Raw genomic sequence first — 18,375 nt, 5'->3', positions numbered from 1 at the left:
TCCATGCACCTTGCAGCACTCTTGATCGCTTCAAGACCTATGCTCGACAAAGTAGTTGCAGCTGGATTTACTTTGTTTTTCCAGTAGCGTTTTGTTCTCCGTTATACACACTATAAATGCCTATGAATGCATATACAGGGCACACAGGACAACAGGTGCCACAAGTAGATCCAAAAAATACCCTGATCTGAAATCAATCAGGAACACCACTGAAACGCTTACCAATATACGCAAGCGTACCAACTGAGCTGAGGGAATCATCCATCCTTAGTTACCCGCTCCCAGGACAACACCTAACAACCTCTATCATCACAAACATTTGCCGCAGGCGCACTAACAGAGCTTCCGAAACAAATCCCTACCGAATGTACATGCGCCACACAGCAACACTACTCTGTTGCCATGGAGACATTTGCATGCAGAAAAGTCACGGCGGGATGCCACCGGCCCAGGCCAGTGATCTGACCACTCGAAGTAAGCATAAACCTTACTATACTTTCCCTTTTTTCAACAAACCCACCCTCCTCTCTCGGTTAAACTTAATACGCTGACCAACATGAGTCAGTAACACGTTGCCCTCCCGCTCGCATAGATACAACGGGACCCCAACTGAGCGAAGAGCCATGGCAGGACGCAATGTATCCAGGCTACAGAACCGCCCCACACAAGTAAGCAAACACTCATCTCTCCTACGCTAGGTTTGACCCAACAGCTAGTGACACGCTTTCCTCTAAATCCCACAGTTAAAGATGATCAACGTAACCCCTCAGGGTCCATGCATGCGGGAAGCTTCGGACCCGCTCCCAAAAACGGACATCCATGTAATCGGTTGCCGTGGAGTGGTTCTAACCTCACATCTCTCAGAGCCCTATACTTTTACCACTAATGGCAGCCTACCATAATTATGTTTTCCACACAATAGGGACGTACACCTTTATATGACTCACCCGTGACAGAAAGGCAACCTCAACAACGCCACACAGATGAGAACATACCCCGAGGTGTTAGGCAGAAACCTGTGCAGTTCCCCTAGGGACCACTGCAAAAGGCTTAGGACTACAGGTGTTGGCAGTAAACCCAATTGGTAGCAGTCTGCACCACCCAGATTTACCTGGTAGCTGTGGCTGAGCAGTCAGACTTCTCTCAAGAAGAGTTAGACCGTATATAGAGTATACAAAATAGGTACCAAAATATGGTAGCACAAGCAAACACTGACCAGAGCTTTGGTATAAAAGTATATAATTAGTTATTTAAAAACACACTTATAAAAATACACTAACACTAATATGGCAAGCAAGTTCAAACACAGTCACTATCAATATATATACATCCCTGATTACTTATTGAACAAGTCTTAGTTAAAACACCACTTATTTGCAGACAAAGGTGAGCGCTTAACCTAAAATGGCACTCCAATAAGTTAATTAAAAAGGGAGAGAACAGGCAGAATTAGGAAAGCACACAATACCAACACTTTTAGAAGAACCACAGCAAGTCAGAAAAGGCAGAGTCTACTGTAGAGCAAGAAAGTTCATAGGCCAGGCCCACTCTATGAGAGGGCAAGGCGGAATGTGTCAAAGATCTCACAGTTGAATGATACTTTAAAGGTCTTTGCAGATAGTTCAAAAAGAGTTGGAGCAGTTCAGAAAAAGTTAGTTAACAGGTCCCCATGTCACCCCAGGGTAGAGAGTCAAGGATTTACAGACACCTTGAACAGTCTGTTGCAAGGGAGACCAGGCGGAACACAGTACCTGAAATGGTGAGAAAGCTCCAGCGAGGGCAGTTGTTCCTGGCAGCGGGTGCAAGTCGGTGCTTCGTCCAGGGGAAGAGAAGATCTCGACGTGGAGGAAAGCTGGAGGTCGTTGCACTGCCAGGGAAGAAATCAGCCGCAGAGTTTCCCGGTTAAAAGGTACTACCCTTTATTCGCGGTAGTGGTGAAGCGTGGCTATCCGGCCGCCGGGGTGCTTGGCACGGGCGATTCGACCACGAGACGATCCAGGAAGGTGAAAAAGGAGGGCGAACTGGTTATCCCCACCAGTTCAAAGGAAGAAGACTCTCCGTGATGAAGATCTTCTCTGTTGTCGGGAAGTGGTGAGGCGGTTCAGCAGGACTCCACCGGTGGTGTCGTCGTTGCAGGTCGGCTCAGCTTCTCCCTCTTCGGATTCTTTGGTCCTGTGGCGACTTCTGCAGTTCCAGTCCCCAAAGCCCTGCTTTTATGCAGAAAACCCGCATTCATCAGTCCTAGCTGTCACTCAAACATGCTAAGTGGTGAGCCGGGCGGCTCACCACTGGGCCAATCACACAAGAGTGCGACTTGAGTTACCGAGGCAACTCAGTCCAGGGTGCCAAAACCCCCCTCCCACACATCCTGTAGACCCAGACAGAGTGGCACCACTTTTGGAGGCTCCTGTGCAGAAGCCCGCCAACAAGTGGAACAAAGGGCTTGACTTGGGTTAGAGTTACAAAAGCGAACACATACGCCATTTTGGCACCGAGTTCTGGCAAAAAATCACAACCAGTGAATTGATATTAATTTAATAAACCGGCGGTATGTTTGAGGCTATGCTAAAAAGTGGTAGCCTCGAACAATGGGAAAATCCCATAGGAATATATTGGCAGTCGAATATAAAAAGTAGTATCCACTGCCACCAGCAAAAACTCGATCAGGGGGGACTGGACAGTGCCCCCTCGAACAAAAGACCCCGGGGCAATCAAATTGCCCCTACCAGTACGTCCACAATAGGATGGTTTGTACCGGTTCTGTTCACAATTTAGGACTAGTAAAGCCAATGGTGACTTTACATGCCCTGGGAGACAGTAGTCAGTCCCAGGGTGCAGAGTCTATGTTTGGGGGTCACTATGACACCCCTTTGTTACTGCACGGAGGGTGCTGTGTAACACATATCAAAAACACATGAAGCCCTTTGGAGTAAAAGACCCCATAGCCCATAAAACACATTACAAAGTCAAAGGATATCTCAAATCATGTCTAAGAGTGGGAGAAAAAGAGTCTCACTCTTAGCAGGAGAAAAAAATGAACCCCAAAAATCCAGCAAAGCTTCTGGGGGACTCACTAGGTTTGGGAAATTAGCCTATACAGAGAATTCTCCCTAACACGAGGTTACAAGCAAGCAAAAGCTATGAGGGGACAGTTAAGGTCAGTGGAATTCAAGAGGGAATTCATGAAATCCCTCCACAATCTTTGAACCTTTCTAGAACCTGGACCCCTGGCCTAGATCAACTTTTTAGAAAAACTTTGTGCAAACAAACATACGAGAATCAGTAGGTTACACATATATTACCTTGCATTTACATACAGAAAACACCAATCCAATGCCCAAATGAAGGCACCCACACCATCACCCGAAACGTCCAAGGTCTAGCACGAACCATCGATACCATCCACATACGTTCTACACTATTAATAGTGACATTGACCAAGGATTGGTCAGGAAATACTCTTGACAAGATGAACATTTGAACTAATAGTTGCTAGGAAACTCAGATCTTTTTTCAACGTATGATGCACAACTGCGGTGTTTACAAATGTTTCATGTTTTATATACTCTGTTTTAGGTTTTGAATAGTATGCTGATGTACAAAGATTGAACTACCAAATGTACTATGTTATAAAAAAAAAAAGCATTTTGAGAATCTCAGACAGCGACTTAAAATAGATGGACTAATTAAAAAGAAATAAATATAGGCCAATTTAAAAAGGCCAAAAAATTAGTATGTTCGGTTATGTACTACCGCCTACAGGGAAAACCTAGGAGTCCTTCTAGGAAGAGAACTGTAATTGCATTACCCAACAGACATTAACTGTAGAACCATGATGTATGGTGAAAATAGTTGGGTAGGACACCCTTTGTTATAATAAAATCATTGGTGACATTTAATATGTTACATGGCAAATGACCGCACAGCCTTATGGGCTTTCCATGTGTGCCAACCCTTCAAACTTCTCAGTGCGCAAACTCCACAAACATGGCTGCAGTCACCACATCATCTTCCAAACCATGACTGTAGTTTTGCTATGCCAGTGGCTGATGGCTGCTTAGAAATCAAACACGGTTAGCTTTGACAGCTCAGAGAACCGCTAAACATTTGCAAGCAGCTAGGTATTTCATAATTCCCAACAAGGGCTTCAGTCATAACGCTTGCTCACTGCATGTACCCAGCAGAAGCTAAATCAAACAATTAACAGCCCCGTCAGATAAACCCACCCACGTATGAAAGGGAGCAAGTGAGATCAATGTGTGGGACTCCGGTGTCGATGGCGTGAGGTGAAAATAGTGCAAATCAAAGCTGCCAAGAGGAAGGTTTTAGGGGAGGTTAAGCAGAGGGGAGAACACAAGAAATAGGTGGAGTGGGGGGGGGCATTAAAAGAGCGGCGAGGAACAACACTAGGTGGGACAGGTAGTCAAAAGAAAACAAAAGGAGGGGTGGTGGTGAAGGCCATTGTATGGCAGACTGTCAGGGGTTGAGGGTTTGATCGGAAAGAGAAAGGTGAAGAACACAGTAGTAAAGGGGAAAAAGAGGAGGAGGAGCTGCCTAAAGAGAGTCAATAAGAATGGGCGGGTTGGGGGTTCATTTAAACAGACTCCCAACTTGCTAGAGTAACTGTACCCGGGAAGATCCCCCAACCACCCAGAAAGGTGTTGAGGCAACGCCTGTCCCACTTTCAGACAGTTCAAGACTACGCAGGCAGGGCAATAGGGCGGGACCGTTGACCAGTCCTGTAGAGAAGCTTGATTTTGTTGCTCTCAAAAAAGGGACAGTGGTTAAACCTATTCCCCTTTTTCGATTTGTTAGAATAATGACCCTCTAACCTCAGAACTTGCATTTACAGAACATCTTGGTGAGGATTTGCCTAAAAAAATAAGAACGGTGATGTGGAAGAACAGGAGGCTAAGCAATGAAGACTACTGACAAGTAATCAGGGAATTTTCATAAAGTCTGGGATTAAGCTTAAGGGTGAATAATAACATGTTATGCACTGCATGGTCAGGTGCCTGAATTTGAATGATGAAAGCAGGCTAAAGCATATTTTAAAAGAGAAAGTTCAATGCCACTTTCAGAAATACTTACATAATGTAGTGTGTCCATTTGGTAGCGAAGCAACTGGAAGGGATGTTAACCTAAACACAAAGATTAACAAAGGTTACCACAATGTGTCAGAGAGCGGCATGTAATATACACACTGGAAAAGGGAAATCCCATTAAACATAATTAAATGGGGGTGGGGTGGCAGTGCATATTTGTTGCGGTACAATAAAATACTAAACAATTTCCACTTTTAAGAATGGTTGCCTTGTCCAGGAGTACACGGATACTTGAGTTGAGAAACAAAACCAAAAAACCTCAAGACAAAGGTCATAAGTATGTGCGTCATTTGTAAAAATAATTCATTTGAAATACCAGATGTTATTTATACAAAAATCTAAATTGTCCAATAAATATAACTAGTCAAACTGTGCAACAGCGGTTTTAAAGTTCTCAGGGCATTACCCAAAAATTAAGAAAACTCAAAATTCAAATCACATCATAAACTGCTGTACCACTGCCATTCAACCTAAGTAATTAATTGTAGATCACAAAATAGCTACATAAACTCATGCTCTAATACCATCTTAATGACTCTGTGAAAGGGCCTTGGTTTGGGCCTATTTTACGCAAGCAGTTGAATCTGTTCTTGCCTGCCTCTCCATGTGGTTTGCTTTGTTCTAGGGCCACGTTTTCAGAAGAGGCTGCCTTGGTCATTCCCCAAGGATATCCCATTCAACATTTTCAGAGCTAGCAGTTTTTTAAACCCGGTTCTTTCTCCAGGCAGTCTCAGTTCTACAACATACCTTTGCATTTTTCTGTGCTCATCAGTCATGTACTCCCTGAAGCGAAGTATATGTGTGCGAACATTTAAATTCATCACTAAGCGAATTTGAGGTTTTGGGGAATTAAAAATAGTCAATGTGTTATTTTTAACATTATTTGTTTTAAAAAAAATGATTTGTCCCCGGGGCTCTCCAAAGTAGTACAGGAACTGTAGCACTGGGCCGTCGCCCAGAGGATGTTTAGCCCCTTTCACCTGGCAGGAGTGAAGAACACTGTCAGACTCCCTCAACAGGGAGCTGCATTCTTGTCACGAATGGGAGCTTCGTCAGGACCAAGTGATCGTCCTATTTGGGGGACGCATTCACATTCCCCTGGGATGGCCCGTTTCTGTATGCGTTCCCTCCGTTGCCATTGCTTCTTCAATTAGTCCATCAACTCTGACGGTCCCGGTGCAGGATGATCGATCACTTGGTCCTGACGAAGCTCCCATTCGTGACAACACTGCAGCTCCCTGTTGAAGGAGTCCGACGGTGTTCTTCACTCCTGCCCGGTGAAAGGGGATAAACATCCACTGGGCGACGGCCCAGTGCCACAGTTCCTGTGCTTCTTTGGAGAGCGCCTGGGGACCTGGTGCCTCCCTGCTTCCTGATGTAAAACATTTTGGTGGTGTTGTCCGTGAAGAACCACACCACCTTGCCCTTGAGGGACGGAAGGAAACACTTGAGGGCCCAAAACACTGCCCGCAGCTCCAACACGTTGATGTGCAACGACTTCTCCTCCAGTAGCCACATGCCTCTTGTGTGAAGACCAGTGGTAATGCGACCGCCGCACGTACGGAAGTGGAATCAGAAGTAAGGACTCAGGCATTTTGAATACGCCATCTAACAAGCGCACTCAGCGCTCGAAGCCATAGGACCTACAAAGGACTAAAGGACACTGCAGGTGTTTCTGCCCAACGGGAAAATCTGCGTACCACGGACAGAGCGATTTCGAAGTACCCTTCGGTAGCAAGAAAGGAGTCCAGTCAGAGAACGTCCAAACAATCCCTTGCCAAGGAAAATACGCCAATTCGTGCACGACTAAGGAAGGATGCTGGGTCATGCATATCCCAAGTGAATGTTAAGGAGTCATGTTTATTTATGTATTGTGGTGGTAAAACGCTGGCCCCCTCAAGAAGTTCTCGAACTTTGTGCAAATTAGCCTTCGAAGAACGCAACAGGTTGGGTTATTGAGAACTATGATAGATGATAGTGTTGTAAACCAGTTATTAATTTTGTTCCTTTCGCGGAGAAAGGATAGATTTACTGTGCACCAATAGTGAAAACTAAAAGGTTACTTAGATTCAAGTAGGTCCATTAGATTCTGTGTTTCAACGTTTGTTTTGCACTACATTTCTAAAAACACATCTTTCCAGATACACTTTGCACTTTAGAAGCAGCCATAGGAGGCGATAGTCTACTGTGAGGTGGTAACTGAAATTAGATACATTTTTACACTGTTATGTCTCGGTTTTTATAATGTATGTACTGTTTTATGACTGCTTATATTGATTAAAGACACTTTTTATGTTTTTTTAGAATATGTGATTGTACACTGTTTTTTATAATTATTTTTGATTGAATTATTGTTAGTGAATTAATAAAAATTGTATTTTATTAAACATCTCTCATTTAAGATCACTTTTGAGTACTCAGTACCGATTTGGTACATAGGCTGAGCAGGCTGGAGAAGAGCGAGGGGGAGAATTAGGAGAGACACACTGGTTCTTGATTGTCTTGTGTGCTTTGGGCAGAACCTGTGTGTCGGTAAACCTGCCCCTGGTCTCATTTGTGTTTTATTTGCTCTTGCGTGAAGACTTCCGGTGTGAGACCCCCATCCTTCCAGTGAGGCGTCGGTCGTAACTGTCTCCTGGTGAGGTGGGTTCTACTAAACCGCACCTCCGGGCAGATGTGCGCGGACCCCCACCACTGTATCGCTCGACGGAAACTCTCATTGAGTGTGATCTTGTCCTCGAAGCTCCCCGACACTTGTATCCAATGGGTGTCGAGGAACTCCTGCAGTTGACGCATCCACAGCATGCACAATCGAATGAGGTATATGCATGAGAACATCATGCCGAGCAGAGACTTGATGGACCTCAGCCTTGCGATCTTCAGGTCCAACAGCCGTTGTACCTTGCCCAAGGTGGTCGCTATCCTCTTTTCTGACGGAGACACCTGGCACGACACTGTGTTGAGTCTGTATCCCAGAAACAGCGCGTCCTGCAATGGAGACAAACAGGAATCTGCATAGTTCACCGAGAACCCCAGATCCGTCAGGAGACAGACGGTTCTCATTGTGTGATTGACGGCGATGTCCTTCGAGCTTGCCCGGATGAGCCAGTTATCCAGATAAGTGTAAACGTGGATCCCTCGTAGACGCAGCTGTGCCACCACCGGCGCCAGGCACTTGGTGAAAACCCTTGGCGCCGACTTCAATCCGAAGGGAAGGGCCCTGAACTGGTAATGTTGCCCTTGAACCAGGAAGCGAAGAAACTTGCGGTGTCCCTTGTGGATGGGGATGTGAAAGTAAGCATCCTCCAAGTCCAGCGATGATAGGAAATCCCGCTCTTCTAGCTGTCCTAGAACGTACTGAAGAGTCACCATCCGGAACTTTTGGGACTTGATGTACTTGTTCAGATGATGGAGGTCTAGGATGGGCCTCCAGCCGCTGGTCTTCTTTTTGACGAGGAAGTAACGAGTACACTCCGCAGCCCCGGAGCCTCTTTGGGACGAGCTCTATCGCGCCCTTTCTTAGCATGGCCTGCAACTCCAGCAGCAGCTGAGGGACGTGGTTTTCCTGCCGGGCCACTGGTGGTATTCAAGGACACTTTCGTTGCAAGTCCAGGGTCTGTCCGTGAGCAAGAGCGTCCAGCACCGAACTGTCGGAGATGGTCTTCCACACGCTGATGAAGTTCGCCGGCCAGCCTCCCACTTGGGTGCACAGGAGGGGGCCCGACGCCGCGGCCGATTCAATCCTGTTTGGATGTCGAAGGGCTACCTTGGGGACCCTGGCGACAACGTCCTCCTCCGAAGGTCTTGGAACTGAAGGCCTGTTCTCCTGGGTCGACGAGAGGGAGAGTTGACAGTAAGACGAGGCACCTCCACTGAAACCTTTGGAGGAGCCTTGGGATTTGCCGCCTGAGGTCGTCCACTGCTGTTGAAGAGTGCCCAGGGCACGAGCCGTCTCTGTGTCTGTCTGGATGGCCTGAAGGGACTCATCCACAGCCTTTGTCTCCACGAAAGGTCACGTCCAACACCCTCGACTGAAAGTCTGGCCCCGTCAAAGGCAAACGCTGTTGCTCATTTGGCGGAACCCTGTGTCGGCGATGTCCGTGGCCACTGTGATGGTGTGGACCGATGCCACCTCGCCTTCCTGCAGGATCTCCAAAGCTTCCGGCGTCGGGAAGGAAGTCCAGGAAGGGAGCGATCTTGAACCACAGCTCCCGTCGTAACGTGCTACACTGTTGAGAGCGTTGGCAGCCTTGATTGTCGCATCCAACTTTCTTCCCCTCACTGTCCAGGAGAATGCGGGGGGGTGGAGCCGCTGCAGGAGGAGCTCGAAGAAAACTTCTTGGCTTCTGCCGAAACCACAGAGTCCGGCGACGATTGGGTCCGCAAGCACTTGGGCGCAGAGTCCGGCACCCTGTACTTCTCATAACTGTTCCTGTTCGCCGGGGTTGTCGAAGAGTTCTTCATGAGGGGCAATCAGCCAGGAGAGGGACCGACAGAACGGTTTTCCTCTTGGCCTCACAGCGCTGGTATAGGAAACCTTCTCCCCAGGAAAGAGCTGGCAAAGCTCCAAAGCCCTGGAGATCATGGCGTGGAACAAACCTATCTCGTCGGGCAGTGAAGATCTGGGAGGTGGAGACAGGAGGACACCCAACCCGCCGTTGCGTTGTCACCCGTGCACGTGCTCGTCGTCACGTGTCCGGATCGGTCTCGTCTCTCGGGGCTGGGGGATGATGCGGAGGGTGAACTTTCCTCTTCTTGGTCGGTGGTTCCTCCGTCGGCACCAGTGCAACAGGCATCCTCATCTGGATCTCGGAGGCCAGAGTATGCAAAACTGAGATATTGTCCACCGAGATATATCTCCAGGTGGCCGCTCCAGTGACAGAGGTGAGACTGGAGACTGAGGCGCAGGCTGGTCGTCAAGGCCCCCACCGCCCTGCTGTTCCTCGTCGGTCTCCTCATCGTCTCCCTCATCGTCTCCCTCATCAGAACCCTTGCTGTAGGTCCTGCCATCAATGCATCTCTCCTCCTGGATGGTCTGGAGGCAGTGAAGCTCCTCCTCTCAGGAGATATCTTTGCCTTGGAGGACTACCGTGCCTTCCCACTCTTCCCTGTGACCATAGGGGACGGTTTTGGTGAAATGACTGGCATCATCTTCTCCAGTGTCTTCTCAATGGGCTAAAAAGAGGACTCCATCCTGGCAGGCAGGGATACTCTCGCCTTCAAGGCCACGCCCTGTGGATCCTCCACGGCGGCCTTCGGGAGTGACACCAACACCCCTTCGATGGAAGTCTGGGCCTTCGTTGGATGTACTTGGGCCTTCACGACCGTGGCGGAACCTGTGTCCTCCTTAGGGGAGGGACAGTGCCCCGCTACCCCTTGGCCTTCTTCGGCGGGCCGGTCTTGGGCTTCTCCTTGATCTTGCCCAGATGGTCCGACTTCCTCTTTGACGAAGATCCAGAGCATTGGCTGGTGACTGAAGCCGCTGGGGACGCTGTACTCGCCCTGGCCGCCAAGGAGCCCATCGCAACGCGCTCCCGGTGACAGTTGACTTGCGGTGCTTGGCCTTTTATTGGGCCCCGTGGGAGAAGCGCCCTCAAAGGTCTTAGAAGACCGCTCAGTTTTCTTGGTAGCAGTGGAGGCATTCTGCTGGGACTCACCCAGAGCAGGGGCCTTGTAGCCACTCCTTGAGCTGCCGATGCTGATCCCTCAGCCTGCAGGGCACTATCTCTTGCGTGGGGTCTGGGTACAAGCAGCAGAGGTGCTTGGAATGCCTGTCATCCGAGAAGACATTCGCCACAAATCTTGAAAAGGGGAGCCAAATCCTTCTTTTCCTCTGACATTTCCACACGGCATAGGCCTTGAAGAAACTTCTCGATTCCTCCACGAAGAAATTCGCCCTTGAGGGGCACTGAAGAATCCGAAAACGGGTCCCCGTTAATCGGCAGGATGATCGATGGAGCACATGGCTCGATTGACCAAAGAAAAATAGAGTAAACTCTTTGAAAAAGCGAAAAAACGCAGTAAAAGCTCGAGAGGTAAGCACGAGGACTCCCAACACTTAAACGTGCAGTACACATCTGAAGATGGCTGCCAGAGGAGGGGCTTAGGTAGAGAGCAGTCATTGGCTGGGGACAGTATGACCCAGAGCTCAGTGATTGGTTGTTAGGAGAAAGACAGTTCAGAAATGAAACAAACTGTTTTTTTCTTTACCGAGGATTCCAAGCCTGACGACAGGGAATATTCATGAGCATGTGAATCCATGCCAGACCCCATGTTGGAGAATAGAGGTGATCAGCAAATTGAAAGGAAAGCAAATTTGGCCTAAATGGAATCCAATTCTATGGATTATCCAAGCCCTGCTGTAGAGCTCTGGTAAGAAATGGATGTTTAAAAGACACAGGGCAACTGGTAAATAATCCATATACATATTTATCCAGAGAAGAAACCCTTGGTTAACAGCGTTAAAGTGATCAGATGTAATGTAACAAAACCTGTGAGTACTCGGATTTCAAGCAAGTCCATCTCAACTTTGCGCCCCCTGTTGTGTAGCGTATGACCACAATTACATCATACAGGACATCGCTGATGTCATTAATTTCATCCTGGATGACTTCACTATCAGTTTGATTCGTTATATTTTGAATTATGACTGCTCTGCTTTTTTACTTACCCTGGAACGAACATCAAAGCAGCAGTGTTTGGAGAAAAGAAGAATAAAGTAGCCAAGGCAGTTCACTTAGAGATTACCTCACGTGGAACGTGGTACTGAAAAGGTTGACTTCCCCTACACATTGCATGAAGGACCTTCTAATTACTACAATTCTGAAATTAATAGCACTTAAATATACATAAGACGACACACCGAGCGATGGCAGCCTGACAAGCTTGCTTGCCTTGAGAAGTACTACTGTTGGGTGTCCTGACCCACGTTTGGACTATTATGCTGCAACATTTGGTGCTGTGGGCTTAGGAAATCCAAGAGGGCGGAAAAGCCCACATTTGCGCCAGAATCCTGGAGAACCGTGCAGTTTTGCGAAAAGCAAAATGGTCCCCTGACCTGCCACCCACCAGTGCAAAGAAAGATGGTTCTGTTCAAAACCTGTTTTTATTAATGTCAAAAATTGCTAAGATCATGGGCCCGGAACCACCAAACAAAAATCCAACTATGGTCGAGTTTTACTTTACTCTACTACAGATCCACATCAATGCCATGTCAAGCAAGGATCATATACTATCAAGTGAAATCCTTTCCTTTTGAAATGTATTAATTCAAGACAGCTGTCAAAAATAGGTGCAGTACCGGCATTGGACACTGACCGGCGCTGGCGCTCTATAAATCCTGACAGGAGAGCTGTCTTGCAGAACGGTGCAGTGAACAGAAGGGGGTCTCATGTAATTAAAAGTTCAAAAGACATGCCTTTCCTGAGAACTCTTAACACCCCAGAGACCCACACCAGGAGGCAGGATATCACATGGCCCTGTTAATTGAGAGGGAGGGGTTTCTCCTCCAGCCTGCAGGACCCAACACAATAGTCTCTTTCAATTGAATGGGATATGCTGATTTGGCTGTGGACTGTAAATAGAGTTCTGTCTGGAAGAAGAGACATGTGATCCCTGACTCACCCAGTTCCTATGGGCGGGCCAGACACTTTGTGAATTGAAGGCAAATATATGTTTTATAAAAACACTGATAACTAATTGTAACCAGATGACAGGAATGTACAATTTGGAGATCCTTAAAATGGAAAATGTACCTACAATTTGAGTCTAAACTCAATTCCGTACGATGTTCTGGGACCGAACCCCACAATTTATTCATGTTGAAGACACTGGGTTTAAGCTAGTGACATGGAAATTTACTGGAATATGTGTAGAGAGACAGGGTACCTCTGTTTAAATTTGGGTAAAAGTCCAATATTGGTCAACCAATCAAAAAGCGCAAAATGTTGTCATTTCTTAATCCAAGCTCTTAGAAACATCAGAGTTGGAACAGAAACTACCTTATGCGATATATGATGTTTATATGTAATGTCAACCACTTGTGTATCTGGGAAATGTGTTTAGTTATGAAAATGATTTTCTAAGGTAAAAGCAAAGGGGAGTGTTCTTTCTGTATGCCATAAAGATGACTCACTGCTCACTTCTCAAATCAGGTCAAAGAGAAATCATTGACCTATCAAATCGTGAGTGGGTTGGGCAAAGAAAGTTAGCATCCACACCCATTTTCAAAAGACATAAAAAGAGCCACTGGAAGCCAGACAGGGACATTCACTTTCCACTTTCTTGAGGGACGCTTTGCCGGGAGACTCCAGCCTTCAAATCCATCAATCTCCAGAGACCAGAACTTTGAATCCAGACTCCAGAACTTGTAGCAGAGAGGCCTGAATCCACAAGCTGAATCCTTTTTCAGCAGGCCTCAAAATCATTTGCAAATTATTCAAACAGCCGGGTTGAGCTGTCAGATTCTAGCCTAGAACCCTGTGCCAGAAACACCCAGAAAGCAGAGCTGCATCCACAACCGCAGACCGGACCCAGACCAGATTGCTGTGAGCAGAACCAGAGATCCAGACCAGAGATCCAGAACCAGAGAACCGGTACCAGAAACCGCCCAGAAGTCCAGTCCAGCCTGTTGACCAAATCCGTGACGAGGCCCATTCCTTCCAAAATTAGGAGTGAGTACCCAGCTAGAACTGTGCAGAACCCATCTCCTAGCTTAAAATAATCTGATTCAAAACATTTGAACCTGTCCAGAACTGCATCATAGAATCGTGTGTCCCTTCTCTGATTTAAAACCTGTAAAAGTGTCATTTTGCCATTTTGAATCATTATTTCATTTCTGAAAAACCACCTTCATAAAATCGTCCGTATCTCGTGAACTGTTTGTGCTAACTTGCATTTTAAAGCAAAGATTCTAGGCTTTCCAACGAACCCAGAACTTATTCCGTAATCGAGTTCGACGCACTCGGAAAAAGTGCTGCGATTTGCGATTTGGCTCAAATTTCTTCACTTGTCAAAATAGCAGCTTCTCGCTTTCCTTTGCTGAAATTCATTTGCAACCTGACAATCATTCATAGAGCATTGCTAAAGTGATCCTGAACTAATTCAAAGTAGCTATCACCCACCCTGAATCTCTTATAGAGAATTAAAATCATTTTTAGCATATTTTTCCCTTCTTTGCATACCACATTTAAAGTACTTTGCCTGTGTTTAAAATCATCCCTGTGATCTAAGCTTGCTAGGGGGGAACTGAATTCGTATTGTACTGTGATTGTATTCCTGAAGACTGTGTGTTACTTCCATCTCCTTATATTGCATAAAGGGGGGGGGGGGGAGTGAATTGCCACAAGGGGAAAAGTGAACATATTAGCTTTTGTTGAACCCATATCAGTTTATTCCTGTGCTGCATTCTTTTCCATCACTGCATTCATTGAAATCATAAAAGTATTCTCAGCTACCTTGTTCTTTACGCACCAACTCCTAAGTAATAAAATAAGTGTGCTAGTACAACATTATCCATTATTGATCGACATTATACTCATAAGTGTGATATCAAATATTAATTATAAAGTGTGAAATATATATATTGTAAAATGTTCAATAAATCTTTTAATTTGCAAAACAAACCTACTTCTTGGCTCAGTGGGGTCAGGGGGATTCTAGGAGAGGGGCGTTATACAAGGGTTCATCATCCAGATTATAACTTGTCATAAAAATATATAAATAAGGGTTTCCATCAGCATCCCAGACTAGGCATCGACTTAGCTGTAGCGTTGAATTGAAGCCGTTAACTGAGTGGGGGCTCGTAGCCGGGGATTCTGGATTAGATCCATCACTTGTGCAGATTAATACAGTGTGCTAATTGACAGGATATATAAATTCTGTTGGATCACCACGCCATGTTACACTGTAAAAAACACCCCTCAAAGGAACGCTCTAAGGAAACGGTCTGTTTTGCAAAATAAAATACAAACTTCTGTAAGTCAGGAAGGAAATCAAGTTCCAGAATGACGACCTTGGTAGATATCAAAATAGCCAGAGAACACCTCTTACATAAGCTATTTGTGAGAGGTGAGTGGGCTCATCAGGACCAGGCGGTCTGGTTGCAGGCAATCGCACCCCAGATCACTGAAACAGGGTCAGATATATGGAGAGATCAGGGTCCCTTACATGTGGCCCCTAAGGCCAAGGATGAGCACAACAAGATTGCCAGGGTAGCGGCTTATTTATATTTACATATGGGAGCCATACAGGACAAATGTGCTGAAGGCCAAGATCTGGCAAATAGGCAACTGATCGCATTAGAGAAGGCCCAATCTGACCTGGACTCTTCTGAGCAGAGGCTGCACAGGAGCCAGGAGTCAGAAAATTATAGTAGACAGTCCATCATTAAAATAAAGGAGGATATGGATATCCTGCAACAGGAAAAGGCTGACCAGGATACCAGAATTCTGGCCTTGCAGAAGGAGCACCAAGACAGTTTGGACTCCTTACTGCAGTGCCAGAAAACGCTGGAGCAACAGATCAATTTCAACAGGGCATGCACAGAGCAGGTAGCCACCCTGCAAATCCAACTAGACAGAGAGAAAGAGGAAAGCAATACATTGATTTTGAAAGATCTGGATACCCAGGCAGAGTTTGATCAAGAGCGCCAGAAAGATGGTGCCCATCAACGGCAGAGGGACGACCTGGCAGCACAGATGCAGGCTCTTACTCAGGAAAGGGATACCTTAGGCCAGGAAGTCTGCCACTTAAAAAGAAAAATTCAAGAAAATCACTTGGCCCTCCAGGGACTGGGTGACCTCCAAAAAGAGCATCAGAACTTGTTAGAGCACACCAGGAGGGTGGAAGATGCTCTGACAAGAAAGGAGCAGGCCAGTAGGGACGGTGCCCAGGAGGTAACCACCCTGCAGCAAAGACTGGCCCAGTATTCCAGGACCAACAAGGAAGCGCAGAGATAAAATGAGGCACTCTGTCAGCACAATGATAGGCTCCAGCAACAGGTAGCGATGCAGGAGAGACTGATAGAGTCTAGTAAGGGCTTAAATGAAGAACTGAAAGATCAGGCTCTTGCATTGCAACAGGGAGCAGGGGCTGACAGAGATGCTGGGAAAGGGAAACACCTGAGCATAACCTCAGGAGCCCTAGTACCAGAGGCCTTCATCTCTCCCAGTCCTTGGACTCTGCCACCCCCATGTCCCCTGACGCACATGAGCACAGGGCCACAGGGAGGGCAGATTACTATCCAGCCAAAAGTATGGGGTTCATAGGCCAGTACCTCCCAGGAATGGATGGGCGGGCATCCGGGTATGGGCACCCAAGCACAGTGCAATTTAGTGGGGAACCCCAGGAAAGTAGACCCACTAAGGGCATCCTAAAAACCTCTGCCCAGTTAGGTCAGTGGGGGTCGGGGGGGTACCCATCAAATCCTGGCAGCAAGGAGGGATCTGAAGACTCCTCTGAGCGGCCCAGGACACAGGAGACCAGGTCCCCACATTCTGCCAGCCATTCCCAGGCTCACAGAATCCGGGAAAACCTGGAAGATCAGACGGGCCCCTCTGGGAGCAGTGCCTCTGAGTCAGAGGATGAGTGGACCAGGGTTACCCGAACCAAAAAGGCCAATAAGGCAAAAGGGGCCTTGCTTAAGGACCCCTTAAAGCAGATCAAGGCAATAAGGAGTGTCATCACCCCTTATCACAAGAACGCCAAGTATTCTGTTTGGAACACTTGGAGCTTTATGAGCAAATGATGGAGACTTTCCATTTGAAGGACAGCAGTAGCTGCATCCAGTACGTCAAATGGACATTCTCCCCAGAATACTCCAGTTTCTTAGCGGGGCTGGAGGACCAAAATCATTAAAGATGGTCCACCTATAGGGCGGCCATCTTGAAACATTTTTCTGTTCATAGAAATCCTCAAGAGGCTCGCAAGGCAGCCTACAATTTGCAATGTGGGGAGGATCAGGCCCCACAAGAATTTATGCAGGAGTTAAAGCGTGTTTTTGCGCAAACTACCAAAATGGTGCGCACCGACAGTAAGGAATTTGTTAATACGTTTTTCCATGCCTTACCCAAATACATAATGACCCAGCTCGTGAGAGATTTTCACGAGAAAAGATCTTTAGACTGGGTCATTGAGCAAGCCACCCGCATCTATGAGGTGCAGAAACCGGTGGAAAATAAGAATCAGCCCAAAAACCCCAAAACCAACAGCACCCCTGCTGCTGCCAACGTGGCAGAGGTAAAGGTTGCCCCCGTTTTAGATTTGGAGATGGGGGGCCTAAAAACCTGACTGTACCGAACAATTCTAAGCCCAGAAGGCCTTCGGGCCAGTCACAGACAGGGAGTCAAGGAGGTAGTCCCACACATGGGGTCCCTCACTCCCCTGATTATGTAAGTCCCTGTTACAAGGGAAACAGACCCATCCTGGGTTACGTGTGGACTCCTCCAGCCCAAGGGGGGGGATCCAGCCAAGCACCTGACCAAGGGAATTTCCCTCCTATCTTCCCACAGGGGGGCAGAAATTCCCCAAACACTGGGCAGAACTTTTTTCCCCAGGTATCCACCCAATTTCCAACCCCAAAATCATCCATCCTTCTTTCCCCAATTCCCTGAACCCAGACCACCGAATCCGGGAGAGGGGAGGCCAAGGGTGGAGAGGTACCCAAATCTTCCCAACCCAGGGTATTACCAGAGAAGGGATAGCTACCCTTCCCGGGATCAGCCCAGGGGAGAAAACAGAACCCCGTATCAGCCTGAGCGGGTTTCCCAACTTGAGCGCCAGGTCCAAAATATGGCCCGGGATCTGGGTCACATATTGAGGGCTCAACAGAACCCTCAGACGAGCATGCCACCGCAGAATGCCCCAAACTCTGGGCCTGGTGCTCCAGAACAATGACGGGGACAGCACCCCGATAACCAACCTGTTCCCAGGGAGGAGGCACAAGGGGAAGGGGGGTGTAAAGCCTTGGAGGAAGCTTCCTTCCCCACTTGTAAACAGCCCCTGGAAACCCACGAACCGGAAACAAAATCTCCTACCCCTGAAAGTCTGCCACCCAAGGAGCAAAGAGGAGTTAGGAGAAACAAAGGACCCAAACGGACCCATTTTGTGGAGAAGGTACAAGTCTTCCAATTTGAGGGAGAGGGATCCTCAGAGGATCCGGGGAAAAGGATCTTCTCCTTCAGAGATGGGGGAACGCCTCCCAAGGAAAAATGGGTCCCAAGGGATTCCAACCCAGACTGGGTAGATGTGGGGATTGAGCTGTCGCCGCCCA

General features: G+C 47.4%; 1 protein-coding gene across 4 annotated transcripts in view; it reads right to left on the bottom strand.

Annotated features, from left to right (window-relative positions):
• The window catches only part of ATAD2B (ATPase family AAA domain containing 2B), a 3,113,054-nt gene that overhangs the window by 2,918,833 nt on the left and 175,846 nt on the right, over positions 1 to 18,375 (bottom strand). For all 4 annotated transcript variants that reach the window (XM_069605879.1, XM_069605877.1, XM_069605876.1 and 1 more), the window contains exon 3: positions 5,092 to 5,141. In XM_069605879.1, coding sequence (XP_069461980.1) covers positions 5,092 to 5,141 — 50 coding nt within the window. The remainder of the gene's footprint in view (positions 1 to 5,091; positions 5,142 to 18,375) is intronic.

This window comes from Ambystoma mexicanum, chromosome 4p, assembly GCF_040938575.1.
Source record: "Ambystoma mexicanum isolate Mex_15411 chromosome 4p, UKY_AmexF1_1, whole genome shotgun sequence".
Lineage (NCBI taxonomy): Eukaryota > Metazoa > Chordata > Amphibia > Caudata > Ambystomatidae > Ambystoma > Ambystoma mexicanum.
This window is presented reverse-complemented; position numbering and strand designations above follow the sequence as displayed.